The sequence below is a fragment of the Corylus avellana genome, chromosome ca5 (assembly GCF_901000735.1).
Source record: "Corylus avellana chromosome ca5, CavTom2PMs-1.0".
Lineage (NCBI taxonomy): Eukaryota > Viridiplantae > Streptophyta > Magnoliopsida > Fagales > Betulaceae > Corylus > Corylus avellana.
Genome location: NC_081545.1, coordinates 4,321,771 through 4,345,757, shown reverse-complemented (window position 1 = coordinate 4,345,757; position 23,987 = coordinate 4,321,771). Strand labels below are relative to the sequence as shown.

At 32.7% G+C, this 23,987-nt stretch overlaps 2 protein-coding genes across 2 annotated transcripts; both read left to right on the top strand.

Annotated features, from left to right (window-relative positions):
* The first annotated feature begins 2,649 nt into the window (after positions 1-2,649).
* Positions 2,650-3,741, top strand: LOC132182707 (transcription factor CPC-like). Its single transcript, XM_059596025.1, has 3 exons — positions 2,650-2,880; positions 3,224-3,311; positions 3,416-3,741. The coding sequence occupies exons 1-3, from the start codon at positions 2,829-2,831 to the stop codon at positions 3,501-3,503; spliced, it is 228 nt and encodes a 75-aa protein (XP_059452008.1). The 5' UTR covers positions 2,650-2,828; the 3' UTR covers positions 3,504-3,741.
* A 14,269-nt stretch (positions 3,742-18,010) lies between these two features.
* On the top strand, positions 18,011-22,519 carry LOC132180385 (isocitrate lyase). The gene is made up of 5 exons (XM_059593186.1): positions 18,011-18,249; positions 19,644-19,883; positions 20,560-21,440; positions 21,575-22,056; positions 22,163-22,519. Exons 1-5 carry the CDS (start codon positions 18,220-18,222, stop codon positions 22,258-22,260), a joined length of 1,731 nt encoding a protein of 576 aa, XP_059449169.1. The 5' UTR covers positions 18,011-18,219; the 3' UTR covers positions 22,261-22,519.
* The last annotated feature ends 1,468 nt before the right edge of the window (positions 22,520-23,987 follow it).

The window sequence follows — 23,987 nt, the reverse complement described above, 5'->3', positions numbered from 1 at the left end:
ATAGGATATTGTTTAATGGAGTAGGTGCACCCTCCGCATTTTGTAACGCTTGTGAATGCAATAGAATGATTATCTCCATTTCATTTGAAATGGAAAAGAACCAATCCCTTATTCTAGAAGGGCAATATTGTTTTTATTTTTTATTTTTTATTTTATTTTTAATTAAAAAAAAATTGAAATAACAATATTACCTTTCTTAAAGTAAAGACAGACTCGTTTAAAAGGGAGAAGGTCTATTTCCCTGAATATAAAAAATAGTGCTCGAACCTTATTTCGGTAGTTGCTCCGTCTCATTAACGGGGTGAGGCTATAAATAGTCTTACGTTTGAATGAGTTGAGGTATCAGAAGACTTGTAGACAATTTGAACAACTCCCCGACTTTCTTTTAATGTATTTTCTAGTGTTCTTAGACTTTCTTTTAATGTATTTTCTAGTGTTCTTAGACTTTCTTTTAATGTATTTTCTAGTCTTCTTAGATTGTTATGGTCTTTTTGTTTGTTTGTTTGTTTTTTTTCAATAGAATACTCTTCAGGCGGCGTGTGAGAATGGTAAAGAGATAATTAGATAAGGGACCAAGAAAGAAACAAGACATAGAAAGGCCAGCTGAGAGAGACAGAGGAACTTGTCTTTGTATATTTAAAATGGGCATTCTTAGCTGTTGTGTCTTAAAGCATGTTTGGCAGTTTCTTAATTATTGCTAAGACAAACAGAGGACAATCTACGTAACTTCTACATTCTCACCAAACAATTTCCATGAAGGAAACACTTGTGTATATTGCTCGCACCAAAGCATGACCAATCACAAAATCCCTTTCCATCTGATGCCTAAATAGATTAAGTGTATACAAGGCTTTTGATTTCAACATTTATTAATTTGATCATAAAAACATTGAATTAACAAAGTTTTTCTCTGAGTGGGATGCAAGGATATTTTCCCAATTCAATTTATTAAATTGGCATTTATTTGTCTAAAATGTATGTGATTTTTAATTCTCACATACATTTTTAATATAACATGTGATTTTAATATGCATTTTTTAAAACTTTAAGCTTGAATGGATCCTTTTTTTCTTAAGAGTCCGTTTGATTTGATGTTTTAAAAGATGCAATTTAAAAACGTTAGTGTAAAAATACAATTTTTAAAAATATAAAAAATCATGATTTAATCTTTAAAATCATAATTTAACCTTTAAAATTGTATTATTATTTTTTTTATTTTTTTTTAAAAAGGTGCTCCCTAGACCCTTCCTACAATAGGAAAATTCAAATTTTTCTATATTTTCAAACCATAATTTTTTTGAAACGACACTTTCAAACAATACACTTATCTATGATTTTGTTTGAAATCGTAAGGCGAAACGAACCCTTGACTATATGTTAAAGTAATGATTAAGTGATTAAATTTACTTCTTCATATCAGTTTAAGCTTTTGAGACAAGTATTAATTTAACATGGTATCAGAACTAAAAATCATGAGCTCGAACATTGACTCCGTCATTTACCTCCAATTTTAATTAAATATTCTACGTGTTGGGTCTCAGCTATTAAAATTAGGCCTGGGTAAGTCCGGTTTTGGCTCTTATCGGTTATTAACCGATAATTTTCGGTTAAGCGGTTTATTAACCGATACCGAACCAATAAGAATTTTAACCGAAATTATCGGTTATAACGGTACACGGTTAAACGGTTCGGTTAAACCGGTTAACCGATTTAACCGTGGGTTTTATATTGATATATTTTGTTGGGCCAAAAATGAGTTTTTTTTTTAACTTTTGAGAACCCAAATATTTTTTATTGGGCGAAAATAACTGAATAAAAATGAGTTGTTTTAGGGTCCAAATACTTTTTGTTGGACCCAAATATTTGTTTTTTGGTCTAAAAATTGAAGCTTTTTTATATTGATTCACCACAACATTTTTATTTTTATTTTTTATTTTATTATTATTATTTTTTATTTTTTTTTATAAAATACATTTTTCCAAAGTAAATGAACTAATTAATATAATGAATGCTAATTAGACTAACAAAACTAGTTAATGAAAAATGCTTTCACCAAAGGCAAAGAAATCCCATCCAATACCAATACTAAAAAAAAAAAAGTCAAAATATCAAATCCCAAATTAAGATAAGGTTACATAGGTATATATATAATCCCAAAACTACATCGTTTTGGCATCCCTACTTAATGGTTTATATCGGTTAAACGGTTAACCGATTTGAAATTTCTAACCGAACCGATAAGTATACCGGTATAAAAAATTTAACCGATAAGGATATCGGTATATCGGTTACGGTTAATATCGGTTCGGTCGAAACCTGTATACGGCCGGTAATCGGTAACCGGTTAATCTGCCCATCTCTAATTAAAATGGAGTTTGAACCCACACATAAAAAGAAAATACTAAAATAATAATTAAGTAATTAAATTTATCTATTTTTATCATCTTAAGCTTTTAGAACTAACGCTATCTAATTGTGGGACCCAACATCCCATCTGTGTGCCACTTGTGGGTTCCGTGCTGCTATAGACATTGTATATGGGTGTGAGCCAGTACACTTGAGATTTATCAATCTGCAAAAATCTAAACCAACAAACATTTGGGTTCAACAACCTATCAACGTTGGACTAGAGACTGCTCTGTCAACTACCATTCTTCTTCAACTTTCTATCTCACCGCCCATTCTTCTCCATCCGCGGAAGCCATTTTCTTACCTCTCCTATTAATACTACTTAATAACTGCCCTTAATTTCAACACACGCCTTCTCCCTCTGAATTTTACGCTATAATCTTGTAGCTCTTTGATTGTTTCTTACGTTTTCAACTCCTATGGCTGACTTGGATCACTCCTCCTCAGATGATACTTCTATGGATTCCAGAGGTACCCTTTGAAATTAGTGGCTCTTTTTTTTTTACTTCTTTGACAGTTATTTCAACTGTTTTCTGATGACAACCTCTGTGGATTCAGTTGGTAGACATGTCAAATTATGTCACACCTTGATTATATACACTTTGGTAATTATACCTCTGATGATTTCAGAGATACCCATGTGTCCTCTTGAGTAATTTTCTTTTCTTTCTCTGTAAAAATGCCTACCATCCTACCCAGATTACTATCTCAAAAGATTTTAAAGCAAAAAGGGTACTGCTTTTACTATCTCTAGGATTGGGATATTGGGTATGAAGCTAATGAGAAATTATGACTTTTTCTGTGTTTGTTGCAGAGGAAAATAGTAGTCACGATTCCAAGCTTGAATTCTCTGAAGATGAGGAAACTCTTATCACTAGGATGTATAACCTTGTTGGTGAGAGGTGGGGTTGTTTTTCTATCCCTTTTGTTTGCTTTTCCCAAACTTGTTTGTAACTTTCTTGAAGTTTCAATGAACTCATGAGAAAAAGGTGGTGCTGATCCATAGGTGGTCTCTAATTGCTGGGAGAATTCCTGGAAGAACAGCAGAGGAAATTAAGAAGTACTGGACCTCAAGATACTCAACAAGTGTATGAAAATGCCATAATATGGATTCTGTTTCTCCATCAGAGCAGGAAAAATTTTGGGTTGGGGTTGTAGCAAAGTTTGGTTGTATGAAATATGCCAGTTTTTCTTTCCTTTAAAGAGAAGAAACCTTATCATGGGTTTTAACTCTCATCTGAATGGGGCATGTTATTAAAGCAAGTAAACTGTACAATGTGTTCTTATTGGTATGTCCAAGAATGTGTGGAATTTCAATCATATTTTCAATTATCTGAATGTTCTTCTCCCTTCCCATGGATAATCAAAGGATTATATTGTATTAATGCATGAGTGTGAAAAGTAATATTATTTTATATGATAAAAATATATATATTATTTTTTTCACACAAACAATTTCCCTTATAACAGAGTAATGAGCTCCTTGCTCACCTTAAAAAAAGAGAAGTCTTTGACTAAAAAAGAGAGCAGGGAAAAGAATAAGAATAATACCAGGATGCCCAATATCCCAAATTTAAAAATTATATAAGATGGCTTGAATTTAATTCTATCTTATATATGTAACACTCTGACAAATTTTGGTTTGGTGATACAGAGTATTCCTTACAACAGAGTAATGTCCCCTGTCAGATTTGTTGTTGTTTCGATTGTTTCAACATAAATAATCCCGAGGACCCAAATTATCCTATGACTGAAAATGATCCCAAACTGTATTGGAGCAACTCACTTGCTTCGTCATGAACCGACAAGGCACCGTAGATCTCGCTTTGTTCGAGCAAATGTTCCAGCCAAGGGTTCAAGTGATAGAGGAAGCTCTCTTTCCTGCCCATGGATAGGGTTCACTTGATTTTAATATTTTTATAATCAAGATTTTCTAAAATCCTTTTTTCAATTGATAATATGGCTAATTCATTTAATTTTTCTTGTGACATTGTTGATCTTAGGTAGGATTTTATCAATTTTAATTTTGAAAAACTTCTTTATGCAGAAACAGCTGTACCATGTATTGTCAATAAAATTCTATAAGCCATACATGCATTTGGAAAATAATTAAATCTTTTTATATAATTTAAAATGTCAATTGGAGCACTTTTTTGCATCAATATTTTTTCATTGGCCTGTGTCATAAATATTTGTAACAATAGAGTTAGATACATCAATAATATTTTCATTATCTTCTAATTCTTTTTTATGAATTTCTTGTTCATTTATGAGTTTTTCACCTAAATTATTCTCTATATTTTGTTTATTTCTAATAACAAATTTATTTAGAGCTCCTCTATGAGATTCAATCAGTTTCTCTACTTTCCTTTTTTCTTTTTTCTTTTTTCATATCTTTCTACTAATAGACATGTTTGATTAAAAATATTAACAAATTAAACAAACACAATTTATATAAAAAAAAATATATATATTCTGACTATAATAAAATAAATTATAAAAATAGAACAATAAATCAGAGAGATAGAGACTAGAGAGTTCTTGGAGATTTCTCGTTTTGGAGAGGAAGAAGGTTTTGGAGAATTAGCATGAAGGTTCTTGATCTTCGAGAGAGTTAGAAAAATTGCAGGCTAGATAATAGATACGAGTGAAAGTTCTCGTTCTTATGTGAAATTCCAACAACAAAGAGACAAGAGACAGTCTACATTCCACTTTGAGAATAAACAATACTATTTGATTCCTCTTTTAATGTGAAATTCCATCACTCAGAGACCATAGATGTTGGTGATAGGTTTTTTAATATTATTTCATTCTCCAAATTCCATCAAAGAGACAGAGACGTTGGTTAGAGATTTTTTTTTTCTTTTGAATTATTATTCTTATTATTATTGTCCTTATTAAATTGGGCCTTATTACTTATTTACCATTATTAGAGGCCTGAAATTTTTAAGGAAATTTTTTTTTGGGCCTTATTCAAAAAAATTTCCAAAAAAAAAATTTGTTTTGGGCCTTATTGAAAAATTGTTTACCAAAATTTTTTTTTTTTTGGCATTATTAAAATTTTTTTTGGGGCCTTATTAAATGGGGGCCGTAGGCGAGTCGCCTAGCCTTTGGGCCAGCCCTGCATAGCAGGATTCGAACTCATGCTCTAGTGTGTACCTAACTACTTTGGAGATTTAGAGAATTACTTAGAGAGTTCGGTAGGAATACATTAAGATATATATTTGAATACTACTTTAGCGCTAACCAAAAAGCTTAAGCTAATGGGCCATTTAGGTATTTTAACTACTTATTTTACTTTATTTTAAAATTTTTTTAATGTGCAACGCAATACTCATACCTGCACCCACAACAATTACCTTGCCTTGGACACAAATCGATGAGACGTGAAGCCCCTCTCAATAATTTCCAAACACCAAGTATGTCTTTTGGCAATCTCCACTTCACTCAACTTCGGTAAACGTATGCAATAAAAGATAAATGAGAAAAATATAAAAAAGTCTCTCAAACTATCAACGGTTTGCAATATAGCACTTCAATGTTCAAAAGGTACTAAAGTAGCCCCAAAACTACCAAAATGTATCAAAAATGCTACTTTTTTTTATATTCCTATAATACACATATTTTTTTAACAAATAAAATAATAAAAAAATTAAAAAAAAAAATTGTAAAAAAAAAACCAAACAATTTTTTTTTAAATACAAAAAAAACTCAATGGGTGAATATATATATATATATATATATACCTATATATATATCTCTGATTTTTTTTTGAAATAAATAAATAATTAGTCACTATAGTTAGCTTAAATTACAAATTGCTTCATGTCGTATTAAAGTAAAATCAAAGGGCAAATAAAAACAATTTTTTAACAGAATTTGACTCCAGGAACTAAATTGGTTTTTTGGAATATCTCCAGAACCATACCTTTGATTTTACTTTAATACGACATGAAGCAATTTGTAATTTAAGCCAACTACAGTGACTAATTATTTATTTATTCTAAAAAACTTTTTTTTTTTGTTGTATTTATTAACCCATTGGTTTTGTTTTTTTTACAATTATTTTATTATTTTATTTGTTAAAAGAATATGGGTATTATATGAATAAAAAAAAAAATAGGGGTATTATAGGAATATAAAAAATTAGTGGCATTTTTGATACATTTTGGTAGTTTTTGGGGCAACTTTAGTACATTTTGAACATTAGAACTATCTTGGCTCACTCAGTAGTTGGAGTTTTTTTTTTATATATTTTCCTAATTTTACACATTTAATATAAAGAGTGAGAATCAGTCTAGTTTTTTTTTTTTTTTCGAAATTAATAGATAAGTTAAGGGGGTAAGTTGGACATTGCAAATTTTTTTGAAAGGGAAAATCATTCCAATATCATTAATAAAAAGGATCACGAGCATATAAGTCTTACATCACAAGAGTACAAAGCTCTGAGAATGCAAATCATAGCCGAAGCAATAATGTTACAACATCATAAACACATACATAATATTCTATCATTTAAGACTTATCTATGATTTTAACTTCCGCTAACCTATGACTAATTTTTAAATGAAATAATAGATCTGCTTTAGGTAAACACAATCCAACGTATAGGTAGTGTTTATTCCTCGGCCTTGGACGCATAAAACGTCCATGCCAACACAAATCTACATAAATATGTTAGTTTGACATATTTGTGCAAGCGAAAACCCATGTACTCTAAAATTCATTAATATTGAATTTTTTACACTTATTTAGATATTTGGGTGAAAATTATAAATTAATCTCATGATCTTGTATCGATTGTAAAAAATTCATAATTTAGGAAGAACGTTGCAAATAATCTCATGATTTAGAGTAATAACTTTAATTAACTATCTTTCTCTTTAACAAATAATTTCTAGTGCTTGATATGACTAGATGATGGGAAAGCCTATCCATCTTTTCTCCTCATGGGAAAATGTATCACGAGATTTGGTAAAATTTTGAAGGTGTTGTGTGGACAAGTATTCTCTTTGCCTTTGCTTAAGCCTTCAAGTAGAAACAAATTTACAGATTCCCATGCTGTAGAACTAAAATTGGAAAATAATGTAAACAGAGAGGAAACCAGGGGCCATGGTCATTGGATTTGAATTTTTTTTTCTTATGTCCATTTAACCCACAACCCATCTATTTCTATAAACTATGCACAAATCAAATAAAATAAAATTGAATTAACGTATGAAACACGTCTAAGTTCAGAACACGTCTCTTCTAAACATTTTTCTAACCTTCATTAATAAAAAATGACAAAAATTTCCTTCAAATCGGTCTAAAAAAAATATCTTCAAATTTATTTAAAATAGTGTCAAGTGTTTATAAACGTTTAAAGCGTTAGTCTAAGTTAATAAAGTGAAATAATGACCTTAAGAATTTGATGTGCGTTTTAAATATTTATAGATACTTAAAACTATTTTAAATGGGTTAGAGGATATTTCCTCTAGACTGATTTTGAGAAAATTTCTGTCCATAAAAATTCTAATTCGTGGGATGCCTCTGAACAAATTAAAGCTAGTGACAAGGCACATAAAAAAATAATATAACATTCGACATGATAAACAATATAAAGCACCGTTAAGAAGGAAATATAATCATATAAAAGGAAAGCAAAAACAATATAAAGCACTTTATTATATTGTAAAGGACCGTTAAGAAGGAAATATAATCATATAAAACGAAAGCAAGATCAATCTCAAAGCACAAAAAATTCTTCACCTTTTAACGGCAGTGACTACACGACAAAGCCAAATTCTTTCCCTTGCCGTCTTGGCAGGTCAAAGGCAAAGACCGTTAGTTAGGGCCTAGAGGATTTTGTTTTTTTTTTTTGTTTTTGTCGTTTAAAGGAGTAGTAGATTCTTAAATTACGTAATTTTAAACATTTTTAAATATCTAAACGTTTAAAAAATACCACCTATTAAAACTGTGGTATGTTGGCGTTGAGAATTGAATATATTTTCATTAGGTTTTTTTGCCCTCTATGTTGTAAAAAAGTTTTGAGCCAAAAATTTTCATTTGATTTTATGAAGAAGAAACGTCTACAAAATTAAAGAGAAATCATTTTGAGAAGAATTTTTTTTTTTTTTGGATATCTCGATAATAAGTCACCTTTTTAATAGGTAAAATTGAAGAGAAAACCTTTTGAGAGGAAAATTCTCTTTGGTTACATCGATAACATGTCAGTTGTTTTAATAGGTATCATTTTAGAAAGGCATAAGTAACCCTATTTTCTCTCCAATTGGTGACGTGTGAAAAACAACACGTCACAATTTATTTTTATTTCAATCTTTTTGTTTTATTTTTTCCTTTTCCGAAATATTTTTTAATGGGTTTTTGAATTGGTGACATGTTAATTTCTAACACTTCACTAAAAAAAATTAGTGACGTTAGAAATTGACATGTCACCAATTGGTATGTTTGAAAAAAACCTACACGGTAGACACGTCACTATTTTTTTTTTTTTTTTGGGTAGTGGTTTAGTTTTACGATTTCAAAATGTGTAGTTTAAAAAATAGTTATTTCAAAACATGCGAATCAAAAACACAACTTTTTAAAACGCAGTTTAGCATTTGATAAAATTACAGTGTAACCTTTCAAATCGCGTGTTTTTTTAAAATCACACTTCTTCATTGCGATTCGAAAACATATATTTTTCTATGTTTTTTCAAACAAGACAATTTTGCTTAAAATCACACTTTTGACTGGCAAAATTAGAGGGCCAAATTGACTCTTAATCTCAATAATTTTAATCAATTAATGTTTTTGCGGTATATTAGGAATTGTTTAGATGTCACCTTTGGTATACTTTTCGTTCTTTCTCTCAAATCTCTAGTATTTTCATGGTTATATTAATTTTTTGTAGAGCCACACCCACCCCACCCCAGCCAAAAAATCCACAGTAGCTAGCTAACACTATGAGAATCCGTGAAAAGATTTCCTAAAAATATGGATTTTGGAAGATTGGCACTAGGGTTGAAGACTGGCGGGTGTCGCCGTGCAGTGAGTTGAGCAAAAATGGTTTTTAGCACCCACCAATCATCAAAGTCAGTTAGTTGAAAATATCACTAAACATGCATTGTTTAAGTAATAGTAGTAGCACCATATAGATAATCTTTTGAAATATCCACATTTATATTTGGCCAGTGTTCTGAATACCATTGCACTACAAACTCTTGTTATAATAGAAGGAAGGTATATATATATATATATATATATATATATATATATATATATATATATTGGGTGAGGAGACCTACTTGTCCTATGCAAATGCCCCCTCACCACCCACCCCCCCCCCCCCCCAAAAAAAAAATCAACCTTTTTCCTATCTTATGTATAAAAAATGTAGTGGGCTGTTCTATCTTGGCCTAACAATTTTAGAACTCCAAGAGATTGAACCCAAATGGATGAGGTTTTAATATAGTTTGTTTAAGTGCATCGCGATCGGGACAATGCTTCTAAGCCCATTACTTTCTCCTCTTGCCCAAAGAAGTTATAGTAAGTGTGCATGACAATTACGATTTAATAGTTGAGATTGCTATCTGATGAATCTGCTAAATTGACAACAATTTTTTCTCTTTTTCTGTCTCTGTCAAAACCTTTCGTAAATTTTAAAATTTGTCTCTCTTTGTTAGAATAGAAACTTTGAGAGTGTTATGATTTGGTAAACCCAACCAAATTATTGAGAATTTCTAGGCTCTATTGTATTTCGAAAAAGTGTTTATTATATATAACCCAATGCATACCAATTATTCAGAATTGGTAGAGCAAATAACTTCTTAAAGAACTTAGGAACATTAATTTCCTGTTTTATATTTCTTAACTAACACCTTCTTAATCTATTTTGTGAAGGCCTGTTATGTTAGAGAATAGCAATGTGGGTTCGTCCCACATTGGTTGAGTATGGAGTCCCTCTCTCCTTTGGCCTCTATATAATGAGGCATTTTATGTAAAATAAAATAATTTAATAAAAATAAGATGTAGCCTATAGGACTTTAGTGTGTAGATGTATGCATATTGTCAAACCACCTTAATCTTGTGTCTCTTCTCTTATTTATTATTCCACTTTATATTTCCGCATTATGAATTCTCTCTTGGTATAACATAAACAAGATTAAAAGTGGTCATAATGAATTCATAATGCGAAAATATAAAGCGGAATAATAAACAAGATTAAAGTGGTTCAACAATATGCTTACATTCATACACTAAAACCTTATAGGTTACATCTTGCTTTTATTGAATGATTTTATTGTATATAAGATGCCTCATTATATAGAGGTCAAAGGAAAGATGGACTCCATACTTAACCAATGTGGGACAAACCGACATTGCTATTCTCTAACATATTATTCCACATTGCTATTCTCTAACATATTATTGGTACTTTTGTCAAAATCGAAATGAAATTTTACCTTTTTCCTCTTTCTTTAGCTAGTTTCTTCTTGACGTATGGGATTTGGTGTTTCTCATTTTCTTCACTAGCATGTGGTGAACTTAGAATCTTGTCCAAAGGCCCAACTCTCAAGCATCCCACAAGCAACTCTCCACCAATGAATAAGTGCTTAAAATAATTGCATAATTAAATATTATACTATCTTCGATTAGACTTTCTTCCGGTAGGTATAATTAATTAAAAGTTAGAAGCATTTGATAGATAGAGGAGACTTTCATGGCATTTGGTGGAACATTTAGTTCCACTATGCGGCCTCGTTGGGGAACATGCATGTGAGATGGGATGCAACTCTAAGTTCTAACAGCCAGAAACGCCAAAGCAAGAAATTATAGAGGATAATCTTGTTATGTATAATTAATATATGATGATCACTTATAATCTTTTTTCTTTTTTTCCTTATCAATTAGAAAAATAAATATGATGATTGATTTCTTTAAAAAAAAAAAAAAATCATCAGAGGTATTTTTGTCATTTTAATGTAAAAAGGAGGGACATTGTGGTTTGTTCAGTTGGTAAAAGCCGGAGACTTTAGGTCTAAGATTTAAAACTCACCGAGTGCAAAGTTAATTTCTAGGCAAAGCCCGCTATTCAATCGGTCCATGTTGAGAGGAGTGCGAGGCATGGGTCACATGGGTCACAAGTTTAAATGATGGAGGTGGGAGACCTCTAACCTTTGTCTTCAATAAAGGGGTAGGCCGGAGGGATTAACATTCTTTTCATTGCAAGTGAAATTGAAAAATCTATATCATGATCCAAATTAGATTTATAAATTAAATAATATATATTATCACGCCATTTGAAATGACCATGCCCTCAACAAGGAAAGATGGTAGAAGTAGAAGCAATCCCTTGCTGTGGGTTTCAGCGATGTCATTGAAATTTTACATGAATTATATCAGAAAATTAATAAAAACAATAAATAGAAAAATCTATTTGGATTTCAAACAAAAGACATGAACCCAATTGGAAAAAAAATTTAAAATGCAAGAAGCTAAACTGAATGTAGTGGCATGACAATTTCCTTGAAGTATAATTATAATATTATATGAAAGAATAATTAATGAAAATTGTTGTGCAAGCATTTGTGAGGTTTGTGTCCCACATTGATAAAATACAACAAAAAAGAGTAATTAATATACCTAAGTAGATTCAAGCCAGTTAGCTTAGGCTTTTGGGCTAGAAGTGGTGCTTAATATGTATATTAATTTATTCTTGTTTGACTCCTTAGTATTTGTCTCTCTCCAACAAAAATATTTTCACTTGTATACAAAGAAGATAGATAATGCTCAAGCCAAAAATAAAAAGAATAAGGGTAAAGTCCACATAACTCCATCAAACTACCACCATAATGACAATCTATCTCCCAAACTATCAATTGCCACAATTTACCTCCAAAACTACCAAAACAATGACAATGTACCCCCAATACTATCAAAGTGACGAAATTACTCCTATATAATTTTCAATACGACAAAAATACCTTGAAAATTTTGAAAAAAAAAATTATTATTTTTGTTTTTATTTTAGTAAGGGTAGTTTCGTCATTTTGTTAAAAGTGGGGGTACATTGTCATTGTTTTGGTAGTTTGGAGGGTAAATTGTGGTAATTGTTAATTTAGGGGGTAGATTATCATTAATGTGGTAGTTTGAGAGGGTTAAGTGGACTTTACCCAAAGAATAAAAAAAGGATACACCATTATACCAATCTTCAAAGAAATGTCAAGAAAAAAAAAAATGGTTAATTGCCTTTTTAGTAAGTAGGTTTTTACTTTTTAATTTTTTCTCACTTAAGTTTCAATTCGTATTAGAAATTGTACCTTACTTATGGACAAATACCAGTTTAGTACTTTTGTCAACATTCCATCAGCCAAATTAATAGACTACCATAGAGTTAGTTTTGACCATCCATGCAGTTGGTCTAGGGGTAGTTTGACCACCTTATAGCCTCTGGGGGGTGGTCGAGCCACCCCCCATAGCCTTTGGAAGTGGTTTTGACCAATTCATTTTTAGCTATTGAGGGTAGCCGAACCACCCCAAGGGCCCTAGACCAGGCGTCGAAGATGGCCGAAACTACCCTTATAACAATTCATTAGTTTGGCTGATAAAATGGTGACATATGTATTAAACTGATATTTACCAAAAAGTTAGGTACCATTTGTGATGCGAATTAAAACTTAAGTAAAAAGAAAAAAAAAAAAAAAAAAAAAAAAAGAAGAAAAAAACTCCAAAGAAATGTGAGGTTTGTGAAGATCTTTTTCCTCGAAATGCTAAAACCTTAACCCTTACCAGGGTCGGCACCAATGGTTTGTCCCAACCCTCAATCCAAGCCAGGAAAGCCCATACATTTTGAATGCCACAGCTCCCAAGAACAAACATCGTCATATCTTCTCCCTCTTTTAGCCTCATTCTGCGACCACCGCCATCATTTTTTATTTATTTATTTTTTTAATTTTCTAGAAACTCAGCTAGCTACAATCCATGAGCACCTCGTCTCTTTCATCCTCCCATGTCCATGACGTGTGATCCCAATCCTTCTAATACGTATTTGAATGCCACTTTCCAAGACTTTTAATTTGTCTGTACACCATGCACCTACCTAGCTACTTGTGTGTATTAGGTAATCTTACTCATGACTAATTAAGAAAAAAAATCTATTTGTATAATTTATTTTGCTCTCTTCTTATTTAAAAACTTGTGGATAAGCACATTCGAACCGATGATTTCTGCTAATGTATAAGTTTAGGAATGATTAGACTTCAACCAATGACTTCTATCGTGTCTACATGATGTTTTACCGCGAAGTTATATCGAGAATAAAACTGTTAGCAAGAAGGTTATTATTGAGGTGCAACATTGTTGCTCTACTTACTTGAACAGCTTTTAGAATATGTTTTGTAGAGTGTAATTTTGAATGTTATTAAAGGCTTTGGCTTTCCTCATTGAAGACCAATTAATTTTTATATGAGATCGTTAAAAGCCGAAGTCACGTAATAAATAGGGGAAATTATCCTTTCCTCCAATGAACTTTCACGCGATGATAATTTCCTCCATCAACTATCAACTTTACATTATGACCCCATCAAATTAACATTTTATTATCAAAACCTTCATTTCGTCAGTTAAGGCCGTTAAGTCAGACGGTCAACACGTATTGTTCACAACACTATTCACGGCGTAGGTACTGTTTATGGTACTATTTACAGGGTTGACCGTCCAACTTAACAACCTTCACGGACAAAAGATGAGTTTTTATAACAAAATAATAGTTTAATAGAGTCGTAATGTAAAATTAGTAGTTAATGAGAAAATAGTCATCGCGTTTCCCCTAATAAATAGTTAAGATTTATGATTTTCGTGTCTGAAGTCATAATTGTAATTATGTAATCATACATGTCGGACGATTTTTATGCTAAGATGACATAATATTTCTTTATTGGATGAATACGACAATATATTACTTGATCCATAAATTTGGTCCAATCATATGAGTGCCACGACTGCTATCATATCTTTTTTTTTTTTTTCTTTTTTAGTGTGAACGAGAAAACAAGTTTCTGTGATTCCTGTTATCATTAAAATAATAATTCAGGATAGATTTGCCATGTAGTTTTGAGATGAGGTAGGCTTATCCTTCACCTCCTCGGGAATCCAAATTTCAGAATTCTCTACCGTCTAATCTATATCGTCACCGTCTTAACAAACACCCACAAAAAGGGTGTACTCTTTATATAATTTCATGCTCCTAAACTTACAAAATATTGTACAATAATCCCAAGAAAAATTTATAAGCTCTTTATCTATTTCAAAAGATAACTATGGAACTTCTTCCATTATCCATTTTACCACCAAATTCGGCACATATTAATACTATTATTTTAATCTACTTTACATGTGTCACGTTCTTCATGTAGCCACTTGGAGAGAAAGGCTTGCATATCTTCCAACTAGAGAAAAGAAAAATGAACTCGTAAAAAATAATTTCCACATTTTTTTGTGAACCTATTCAAAACAGTTCAACATACATACCAAATTTTCGTGAACTTATTCAAAAATTGAAAAGTAAAATATAATTTTTACTCCTATTCTAAAAAAATATTGTGGCCAACACACGCAACTTTTAGGTTGTTGATAATGTGGCCGAAACAACCACATGATATCAGATTGGAAGATTGCACCATTAGTCTAAGCTCACGAGCATACCTCATCTAAAGTTTGACCTGACTCAAGAGCTTAACTCGTATATGTGTGTATAAGTATATGCTAACTTAGTCTTATTTAACCTATTAAGTTATTAACCAGTTGATTAATATATATTATGTAACTATGTAAGCATAGTTAAGTAGTTAACTATAGTCTATAGGTTGCTTGATAAAGAAAGAAAAAAAAGGGCACATACTAAATAATACTAGTTTAGTTAGTAACTAACTAAGTAAGCCTAGTATTACATATTGATTATAATACTTTGATGATAGTATTACTATGGTCTATGAATGTATGTATCAATGTTTCTAACTAAGCATATAGTATATTTTTTTTATATATTAACATGCCGACTAGTTAGTTCTTAAACTAACATATTAAGTTATTAATAGTTAGTATATGACAATATAACTATATTAAATATTTAGTATATAAGTATATAACTATTTGTATAAACAAAATCTATGACACATCATACATGGTTATATCATGTTATCTCAGAAATAAAACTATATAGTTATATACTTATACTATAGTTAATTAATTATATATAGTACACTCCGAGGGGACTTATATATAGTATACTAGATTTACCACCTGCTCATACGTGGTTTTTACTCTCTAGTTACATATAATAACATATTATTAATTTGTTACATATAAACTATATTGTGAATGGAACCGCACACATTATGCACACGTGCAATAGAACTCCATGCATGTATGCAGGCATATTGTATAATATGCCTTATATAGTTATATAGTATATATTTATACTCTAAATAAATATACAAGTAGTAATTACTCACAAATTTACACAAATTATAGTATAAAGTTATAACTTTTATATAGACGGTCACCTATAAAATTATAGTTATATATATATCTAAAGCTTTTTCTTTTTTTTTTTTCTTTTCTTTTCTTTTCTTTTCTTTTAACGAATATAAGACTTTATTGAAAACATCAATCGAGTAGGGGCAAAAGTTCCCTAGTTACAATACCGTAGACGCAATTTGAAATTTCATCAATCCAAATTTTATCTACAACAGTTAAAATAGCCTTTTCGGCGAGACTATGAGCAGCTGAATTCATCTCCCTCTTTATACATGCGATCCTCCACAATCTCAGCTAGCGCAACCCTTCTTTAATACCCTCGATGAAATGGCCAATCTTACTCAAATTTTTACCAACCATGTTGATTGCAGTGACAGTTTGCAAGGCGTCCCCTTCCAGAATTATATCAAAAAAATCAAGCTCACTACATAATTTCACTACATTTAAGGCTGCCATTGCTTCTGCCACAATTAGTTTAGAGAGATAATTCAAAATATTACTACGTTCAGCCACAACAACACCCATGTAATCTCGTACAATAATGCTGATCCCAATGCGCCCATGTGCCACCATCCCAAAATTAACCTTGTAAATACCACTAGGTGGTTGTTGGAGAAATGCTCTTTTTCATTCTCCTCACCATCTCCTCTCTCTTGTATTTTTTTTTTTTTTTTTTTTTGTGAAAAAATCAAGATGTTGAAAGAAGGAAGATGGTGAAGAGATGGTGAGGAGACTGTGTTGTAGCAAGTCCCGTGGTTGTTGCCATAGCCTATAGGTGACCATAAATAAGTTATTATATATATGCTGATCCCAATTCGCCCATGTGCTGTGTCAACCGCAGCATCTCACAACGTACACTTCTCTTGTTGGCTTTAGCTAAAATAAGACTTATTTAAAATTTTACATGTTGCGGCTCTTGTCGGCTCAAGTTGATAGATAAGAATTTAGTAAAAGTTTTTTTTTTTTTTTTTTTTTTTTTTCGAGCTCAAACTCAACTTGGATCATACATTCAAAATTTAATAGTATAGCTTGAGCTCAAGTTGAGCCAAGCCTATTGAGTAGTCAGCTTGGTTCGAATGACATTGATCTCAATGAGCTCAAGCCTCTATCGAGTCAAGTTTGGACACACATTTTATAACTTGCTTTAAGCTCGAATAGGCATCTTCATAAACGAGCTGGTCTTAGAATCCGAAAGCTTGACTCAACTCAATGACAACCCTACCACACACACTAAATTATGTCGTAACTAGTTTAACTTGTGCAATTAAGACAGTGGGTATAATACCAAAGACCAAAAAGAAAAAAATGGTGTGTATAGTAAAAAACAGTAAACAAGAATAATGTAGTACATAAAAAGACATATTTATGTGGTGACATTGGTTAAGTTACATCTACCATGAAAGATGGGGAGAAATTTATTGAATATGGTAAAGAAGTAGAGAGAATGATCCAAAAAATCTTAAATTGATAAGATAATGTAAATTTAATCATTTAATTAATATTTTAATATTTCTTTTTATGTTTGGGATGACATAGACAAATTTAGACTACAGGTATACTCCGTGTTTGGTTCAGGCGATGTTTTGTATTTTGTGTACAATGTGGTTTGTGTTTACCCTGAGTTATTGAATGGGTGTTTAGTATTCAAAAAACCATTGACGATTGTAGGACTAGTTTTTTAAAATGTTAATTAAATAATTAAATATATCTTTTTATATCAGCTTGACTTTTTAAATAACTGGTAAAGGACTCTACAATTTGTTGTTATTTCAGTTAAACATTCCAAGTGTTAGGTCTTAATTACTTGTTATAGAGCAGATAAAGAAACGTCAACAATTATTTCCTAATTAAACTTCTAAAGAAATCACAAACGTCAAAAACAGAATCAGTTAGCTAGCAATGGGAAGAGTGACATCAGGCAGAATGAAAGAAGACAAGCATGGTGGAACAGGATAGGTGGAGAAGTGCCACCTCCTACGTGCCTGAAAATGCTGCTTCCATCGGACAAGTTTCACTCACTTTTCTTAGGATAACAATGAGAACATTTATTTAAAGAGATGAGATAAACATAAATGGAAAATTGCAGAGGAGGTTTTCTTGGTTTTTGTTTTTTTCTTATCCACAAGGGAATCATCTTCACAAGGGATGTGATTTCCCCCCCTTGTGTTATAAATTGAGGGGCTTGGGATAGCTTTTGCATCAACTTTCTCCTAGTTGCTTTAGAAATTATTTCCTAACCAAAAAGAAAAAGAAAAAAAAAAAAAAAAAAAGTTCTGCTAAAGTTCTGCCATGGCTGCATCTTACTCAGTGCCTTCAATGGTAAGCATACCCAGCAGCCCCCATTTCTCTTCTTCTTCTTCTTCCTTTTCTTTTCCTTTATTTTTTCTCTCATTGGAAGTTCAATAATACTTAGGAGTTCATGCAATGAGTCTTGCATGTTTTTGAGCTCATATGTTGCAGTAGAATTTCTTAATTTCCCTGCACAAATCATGGTGAGCAACACCCACATAATCATGTTGAAATAATTACTATGTATTGCTGACTATTTCTGCATAATACCATCAATCCCTCTGACTCCCATCAGATTTTTGTTCTGTGAGATAATTACTGCTTAAAAACATTGCATTTAAACACATGCAATGGTTTTAGATAGTTTGCTATGATTTGTTCAATAAAGTAATTAAGGCCATCAGTTGATGCATCTTACATTTATCAATCCTTCTACCACTATTTTAGCATCCATGGATCACTCTCTCTCAAGTTTTGGAGTTGTCTCTGAGAACCAGACTGAAATTATGACATGCATTAACACATAGGTGGAGATTTTGACTACTCCTGCAACAATGTTCTTTTCCTTTTAGCATAGGTAACACACAACATGTTGGAGGAAGTCTTTTAGAAGATTGAGCATCTCTATTCTACTTATTGCCGGTCCGAATTGCGGATTGAATTGCGTGCAATATCTAGGGTATTGTACATGGTGGCATCAAGGATGGAGCCAAACTTTGGCATGGGTAGGGGCAAGTGCCACAAATTTTAGTGGGTAGGGGCCAATAAAAAAAAAAAAAATTCCAATTTTTTTTTTTTTCCCTCAATTTTTTTTTTCCTTGTGTTGGGGGCCATGGCCTACATCAGCCACCCCCCAATTCCTTCCTTGTGTGGTGCAATACCTCTAATTTGAATTGTTCATTTTAGATGAATAGTTCAAAACAAGGCAAGGAAGAAGTAACTTGCATGACCTACAAGTCACAGGGGTGGCCGTTGGGGTGACCAAAGCATCCCTTTGGCAAACGACCTGCTTGGTAACTGGAGGTGGTTCTGCCACCACAAAAGCCAAGTGGGAGTAGCCGAACCATCCCATAGGCAATAACATGCAGTAATATGCACCAGTAGTTTAAAGTCTTTTTTTCAAGTATTTATTAAAAATTTCCAAGAAATTTTCCTGATAGCGTTTCTAAGTACTTTTCTTAGTTTAAGGTAAAATCACTTCCCTTTCTGCTAAGAAGCATGAAATTGTAGACACATAGTTTATGTAAATGTATCCTGCAGCAGAGTTACAGAGACTACTCATAGTGAACCTCACTAGGGATGGTTGGCTTTTCTTTTGTTGGATCATTTAAAACTGTAGATATGATTATGACACAAATTTTTGGAGACCACAATCAAAACATCCTTGAATTATATAATAATAAGTCATTAATTTTGTAAAACAGATAATGGAAGAAGAAGGAAGGTTTGAAGCCGAAGTTGCTGAGGTGCAAGCATCGTGGAACTCAGAGAGGTTCAAGCTAACCCGGCGTCCATATTCAGCAAGAGATGTTGTGGCACTAAGAGGCACCCTCAAACAAGGCTATGGCTCGAATGAAATGGCCAAAAAGCTGTGGAGAACTCTCAAGACCCACCAGGCCAATGGCACTGCCTCTAGGACTTTTGGTGCACTTGACCCTGTTCAGGTTAAATGATATCACTTATCTCAAAATTTTAAATTAATAAAAAATAATGAATTTAATCATTTCATTTATATTCTAACACTTGTAAAGAATATTTAATTAAAATGAAAAGTGAATGATGGATACTAGAGGTGGGTATCGGTTTGGAAAAGTCATGATCGGTCGGTTAACCGAAACTATCGGTTAAATCGGTGAATTAACCGATAGCAGTATTTTGAAAATTTTGGTTAATTTTGGTAATCTGTTAATTTTAGTCGGTTAATCGGTTAACCGTGGGCCTTTTAATTGGGTCAATGATATTTTTAAGTGGGCAAAAAATTGGTTGTTTTGGGGGGCCCAAATTTTTTTTGTTTTGGCTAACAAGCCTAAAATAACTTATTGAACATGTATTTTTTGGGTACGATCTATCTTGGGGGCCCATATAACAACCATAATTTCGGTTAATTTCGGTTTGGTATAAAAAATCTATACCGGTTTTTGAACCACAAATATCAATTGACGGTTAATTTTGGTTCGGGCGGTCGGTAATCGGTAGGCGGTTAATTTGCCTACCCCTAATGGAGACAAAATTCAAATATGACCTATGCTTTGATACCATGTTAAATCATCATTTATTTTAAACTAGTTTAAGTAGATAAGAATGAATGAATTTAATAATTTAATTTGTATTCTAAGACAGGTAACCATGATGGCCAAGCACCTAGACTCCATTTATGTCTCTGGTTGGCAGTGCTCATCCACCCACACCAGCACCAATGAGCCTGGCCCTGATCTTGCCGACTACCCCTATGACACTGTTCCAAACAAAGTGGAACATTTATTCTTTGCACAGCAGTACCATGACAGAAAGCAGAAAGAGGCACGAATGAGCCTGAGCAGAGAAGAGAGAGCTCGAACCCCATATGTTGATTACTTGAAACCAATCATAGCAGATGGTGACACAGGATTTGGTGGCACTACAGCTACTGTTAAGCTATGTAAGCTTTTTGTGGAGCGTGGTGCAGCTGGAGTTCATATTGAAGACCAGTCATCTGTGACCAAAAAATGTGGTCACATGGCTGGGAAAGTGCTTGTTGCTGTGAGTGAACACATCAACAGGCTTGTGGCTGCAAGGCTGCAGTTTGATGTTATGGGGGTTGAGACAATTTTGGTGGCAAGAACTGATGCAGAGGCGGCTACTTTGATCCAAAGCAATATTGACACAAGAGACCATCAGTTTATTTTGGGTGTGACAAACCAAAACCTTAAGGGGAAGGGTTTGGCTACCCTTTTGTCAGAAGCAATGGCTGCTGGGAAAACAGGAGCTGAGCTTCAAGCTCTTGAAGACCGGTGGATATCAATGGCTCAGTTGAAGACATTTTCTGATTGTGTTACGGATGCCATTAAGAATATGAACGTTGGAGAGAATGATAAGAGGAGGCGACTGAATGAATGGATGAACCATTCTAGTTATGATAAGTGTCTCTCAAATGAGCGAGCGCGTGAGATTGCTGACAGATTCGGGCTCAAGAACCTCTTCTGGGACTGGGACTTGCCCAGAACCAGAGAAGGTTTTTACAGGTTTGGCTTAAGTTTATGGGAAGCGATGAATATAATCATTTAATTTTCTAACATTCATCCTCATAATGCAAAGTTATGAATTGATACAATGTTAGAAATTAATGAATTTAATCGTTTAATTTATATTCTAACAGGTTCAAAGGGTCTGTGATGGCGGCTATTGTCCGTGGCTGGGCTTTTGCTCCACATACTGATCTTATTTGGATGGAGAGTGCAAGTCCTGACTTGGTAGAATGCACCAAGTTTGCTGAGGGTGTCAAATCTGTGCATCCGGAGATCATGTTGGCATACAATCTCTCACCTTCTTTCAATTGGGATGCATCTGGGATGAGTGATGAACAAATGAAGGATTTCATTCCTAGGATAGCCAGGTTGGGCTACTGTTGGCAGTTCATAACTCTGGCAGGTTTCCATGCTGATGCTCTTGTGATCGACACCTTTGCAAAGGATTATGCAAGGAGGGGAATGCTGGCTTATGTGGAGAGGATCCAGAGGGAGGAGAGGAACAATGGGGTTGACACACTTGCTCATCAAAAATGGTCTGGTGCAAACTACTATGATAAGTACCTCAAGACTGTCCAGGGAGGCATTTCTTCAACTGCTGCTATGGGCAAAGGCAATTCATCAATCAATCACCTCATTTCATGTTGTTGCACAAGAGAAAAATGTGAAAACACTTTTATAATTAACGTTTTTGCTTGTTTGTTTGATTGATTTTACAGGTGTGACTGAAGAGCAATTCAAAGAAACTTGGACTAGGCCAGGAGCTGTGAACATGGGTGAAGGCACTAATGTTGTTGTTGCCAAGGCAAGAATGTAGGGGACCTCTCTTAAGTTGAGCTACATGGGAACATTTCCCAGTTCCTATATTTTTGGAATTTGGGTAGAATAATGCATTGTAATAATTTGATCATAGGTATATTCTGGGCAATTTTTTGCCACAAAGTGCATGTTTCTCGTGGTTTAGCTCTAAATCTGTTGTATTAAGGACGAAATTCCTGTAATTTGGTTTATTCCATATGTTTGAAATACAACTATTAAGCATTTCAATTCTTAATTATCAGAAGTTTTACTTCACACATGAATGTTGTTATAAAAGCAATAATACATAATTTATTTTTTTCATGGTCGGATTGAACAATGAGCACTTAACAAAATAAGAGAGACTATCAAAGTAAAACAGGCGGAAGAGCAGTCAGATAATTTTTTTTGCGAGAAGCATAAATAGTCTTCGGACTATTTTGATGTCATTCCTTTTTTGGGCTTTGTGAACCTTCTTATACGGTATTATAGAGGTGGTACTTGGATGGTGTTTCCTAATCTTTAGCCACGTAATATAGGTATGTAGCTGTGTAGTAACTATCTAGTTGACATGTGGTTGTGTGGTGGCCTCCTAATGGATGGACACAAAGGCAATGACAAAATTAATTGAGTGGCCCTTGGTTATTTATTTCTGTATAAAAAAATGGTTTCATTTTTCGGTATTGAAGTTGGAATCTGATTTTTCTCCAAGGTGGGTAGCCATGGAAGAAGAAGTTCTTTCCTATAGAATGTGAAAACAATGAGAGGGGCAATAGTCCATGCATAATATATTTTTGGGTTAACTTTACAAATGCGTTAGTGAATTTTCATTCGTTTTAAAAAGACTTATTCATAGCTTAAAAACTTTAAATTTCATAGATAAGAGCATTCTCAATAAAAGAGCTAAATGTTACTTTTATTTAAAATAGCTCTTCAAATGTTTAAAAAATCTCTTACATTAGATTAGCCAAAAATAAATGTAAAATAGATATTTGATTGGAATAGCTAAAAAAAAAGCTAAATGTAGCAGCACTTTTCAAGGAAGTTATTTTATTTTTCATTGTTTCTCTCACCTGTTTGCTCTTTTTTTCAAATATTTTTTTACTTTTTCTCTGCATGTTCTTTTTTCTCAAATTTTTTCCTATTTTTCTTTTCACATGTTCTCTTTTTTCCAAAAATTTTCTTACTTTTAATAATATTTTAATAAAATAGATAAAAATATAGCTAATCAGATGTAAAAACATTTAAAAATAACTTAACTAAACTAGATAAAAATAAATTTTAAAAAGTCATTTTTCATCGAAATATAACTCCTCCGTTAAAAATGCTCTAAGAAAAGAGTCTTGCCCAAGCAAGGAGCTCACTAGTTTGTGGGGCTCTTTGAGCAGGTCCCTACTGCTTTGTTAAGAGAAGTCATTTTCACAATTTTCTGCTGTTTATTTATTTATTTTTATTTTTCCCAGTGGCGCTGTAAGGAGTGCTTTGCTGATGAATTCAAGAAAATAAAATATAATTATACGTGGCGCTTTACTAGACATCTCTCACTCTCTCTCTCTCTCTGTGATTTGCTCTGTCGTGGCGACAAAAGACCGACTATCGCTTTCATTCTCTCTCTCTCGGAGTCGAATCTGAACTTGGGGCTTTCAACAAAATGAGAACGTGTTTGAAGGTAAACAAATCTCAGACTTTTCGTTTTTGATATTTGACAATTTAGATGTTACGTTTCTGATATTTGACCAATTGGGT

Coding starts and splice junctions, on each gene's coding strand:
- LOC132182707 (XM_059596025.1), top strand. CDS start 2,829: ATGGCTGACTTGGATCACTCCTCCTCAGATGATACTTCTATGGATTCC. Junction 2,881..3,223: donor TACTTCTATGGATTCCAGAG/GTACCCTTTGAA, acceptor TGTTTGTTGCAG/AGGAAAATAGTAGTCACGAT. Junction 3,312..3,415: donor TATAACCTTGTTGGTGAGAG/GTGGGGTTGTTT, acceptor GCTGATCCATAG/GTGGTCTCTAATTGCTGGGA.
- LOC132180385 (XM_059593186.1), top strand. CDS start 18,220: ATGGCTGCATCTTACTCAGTGCCTTCAATG. Junction 18,250..19,643: donor CTTACTCAGTGCCTTCAATG/GTAAGCATACCC, acceptor TTTGTAAAACAG/ATAATGGAAGAAGAAGGAAG. Junction 21,441..21,574: donor ACCAGAGAAGGTTTTTACAG/GTTTGGCTTAAG, acceptor ATATTCTAACAG/GTTCAAAGGGTCTGTGATGG.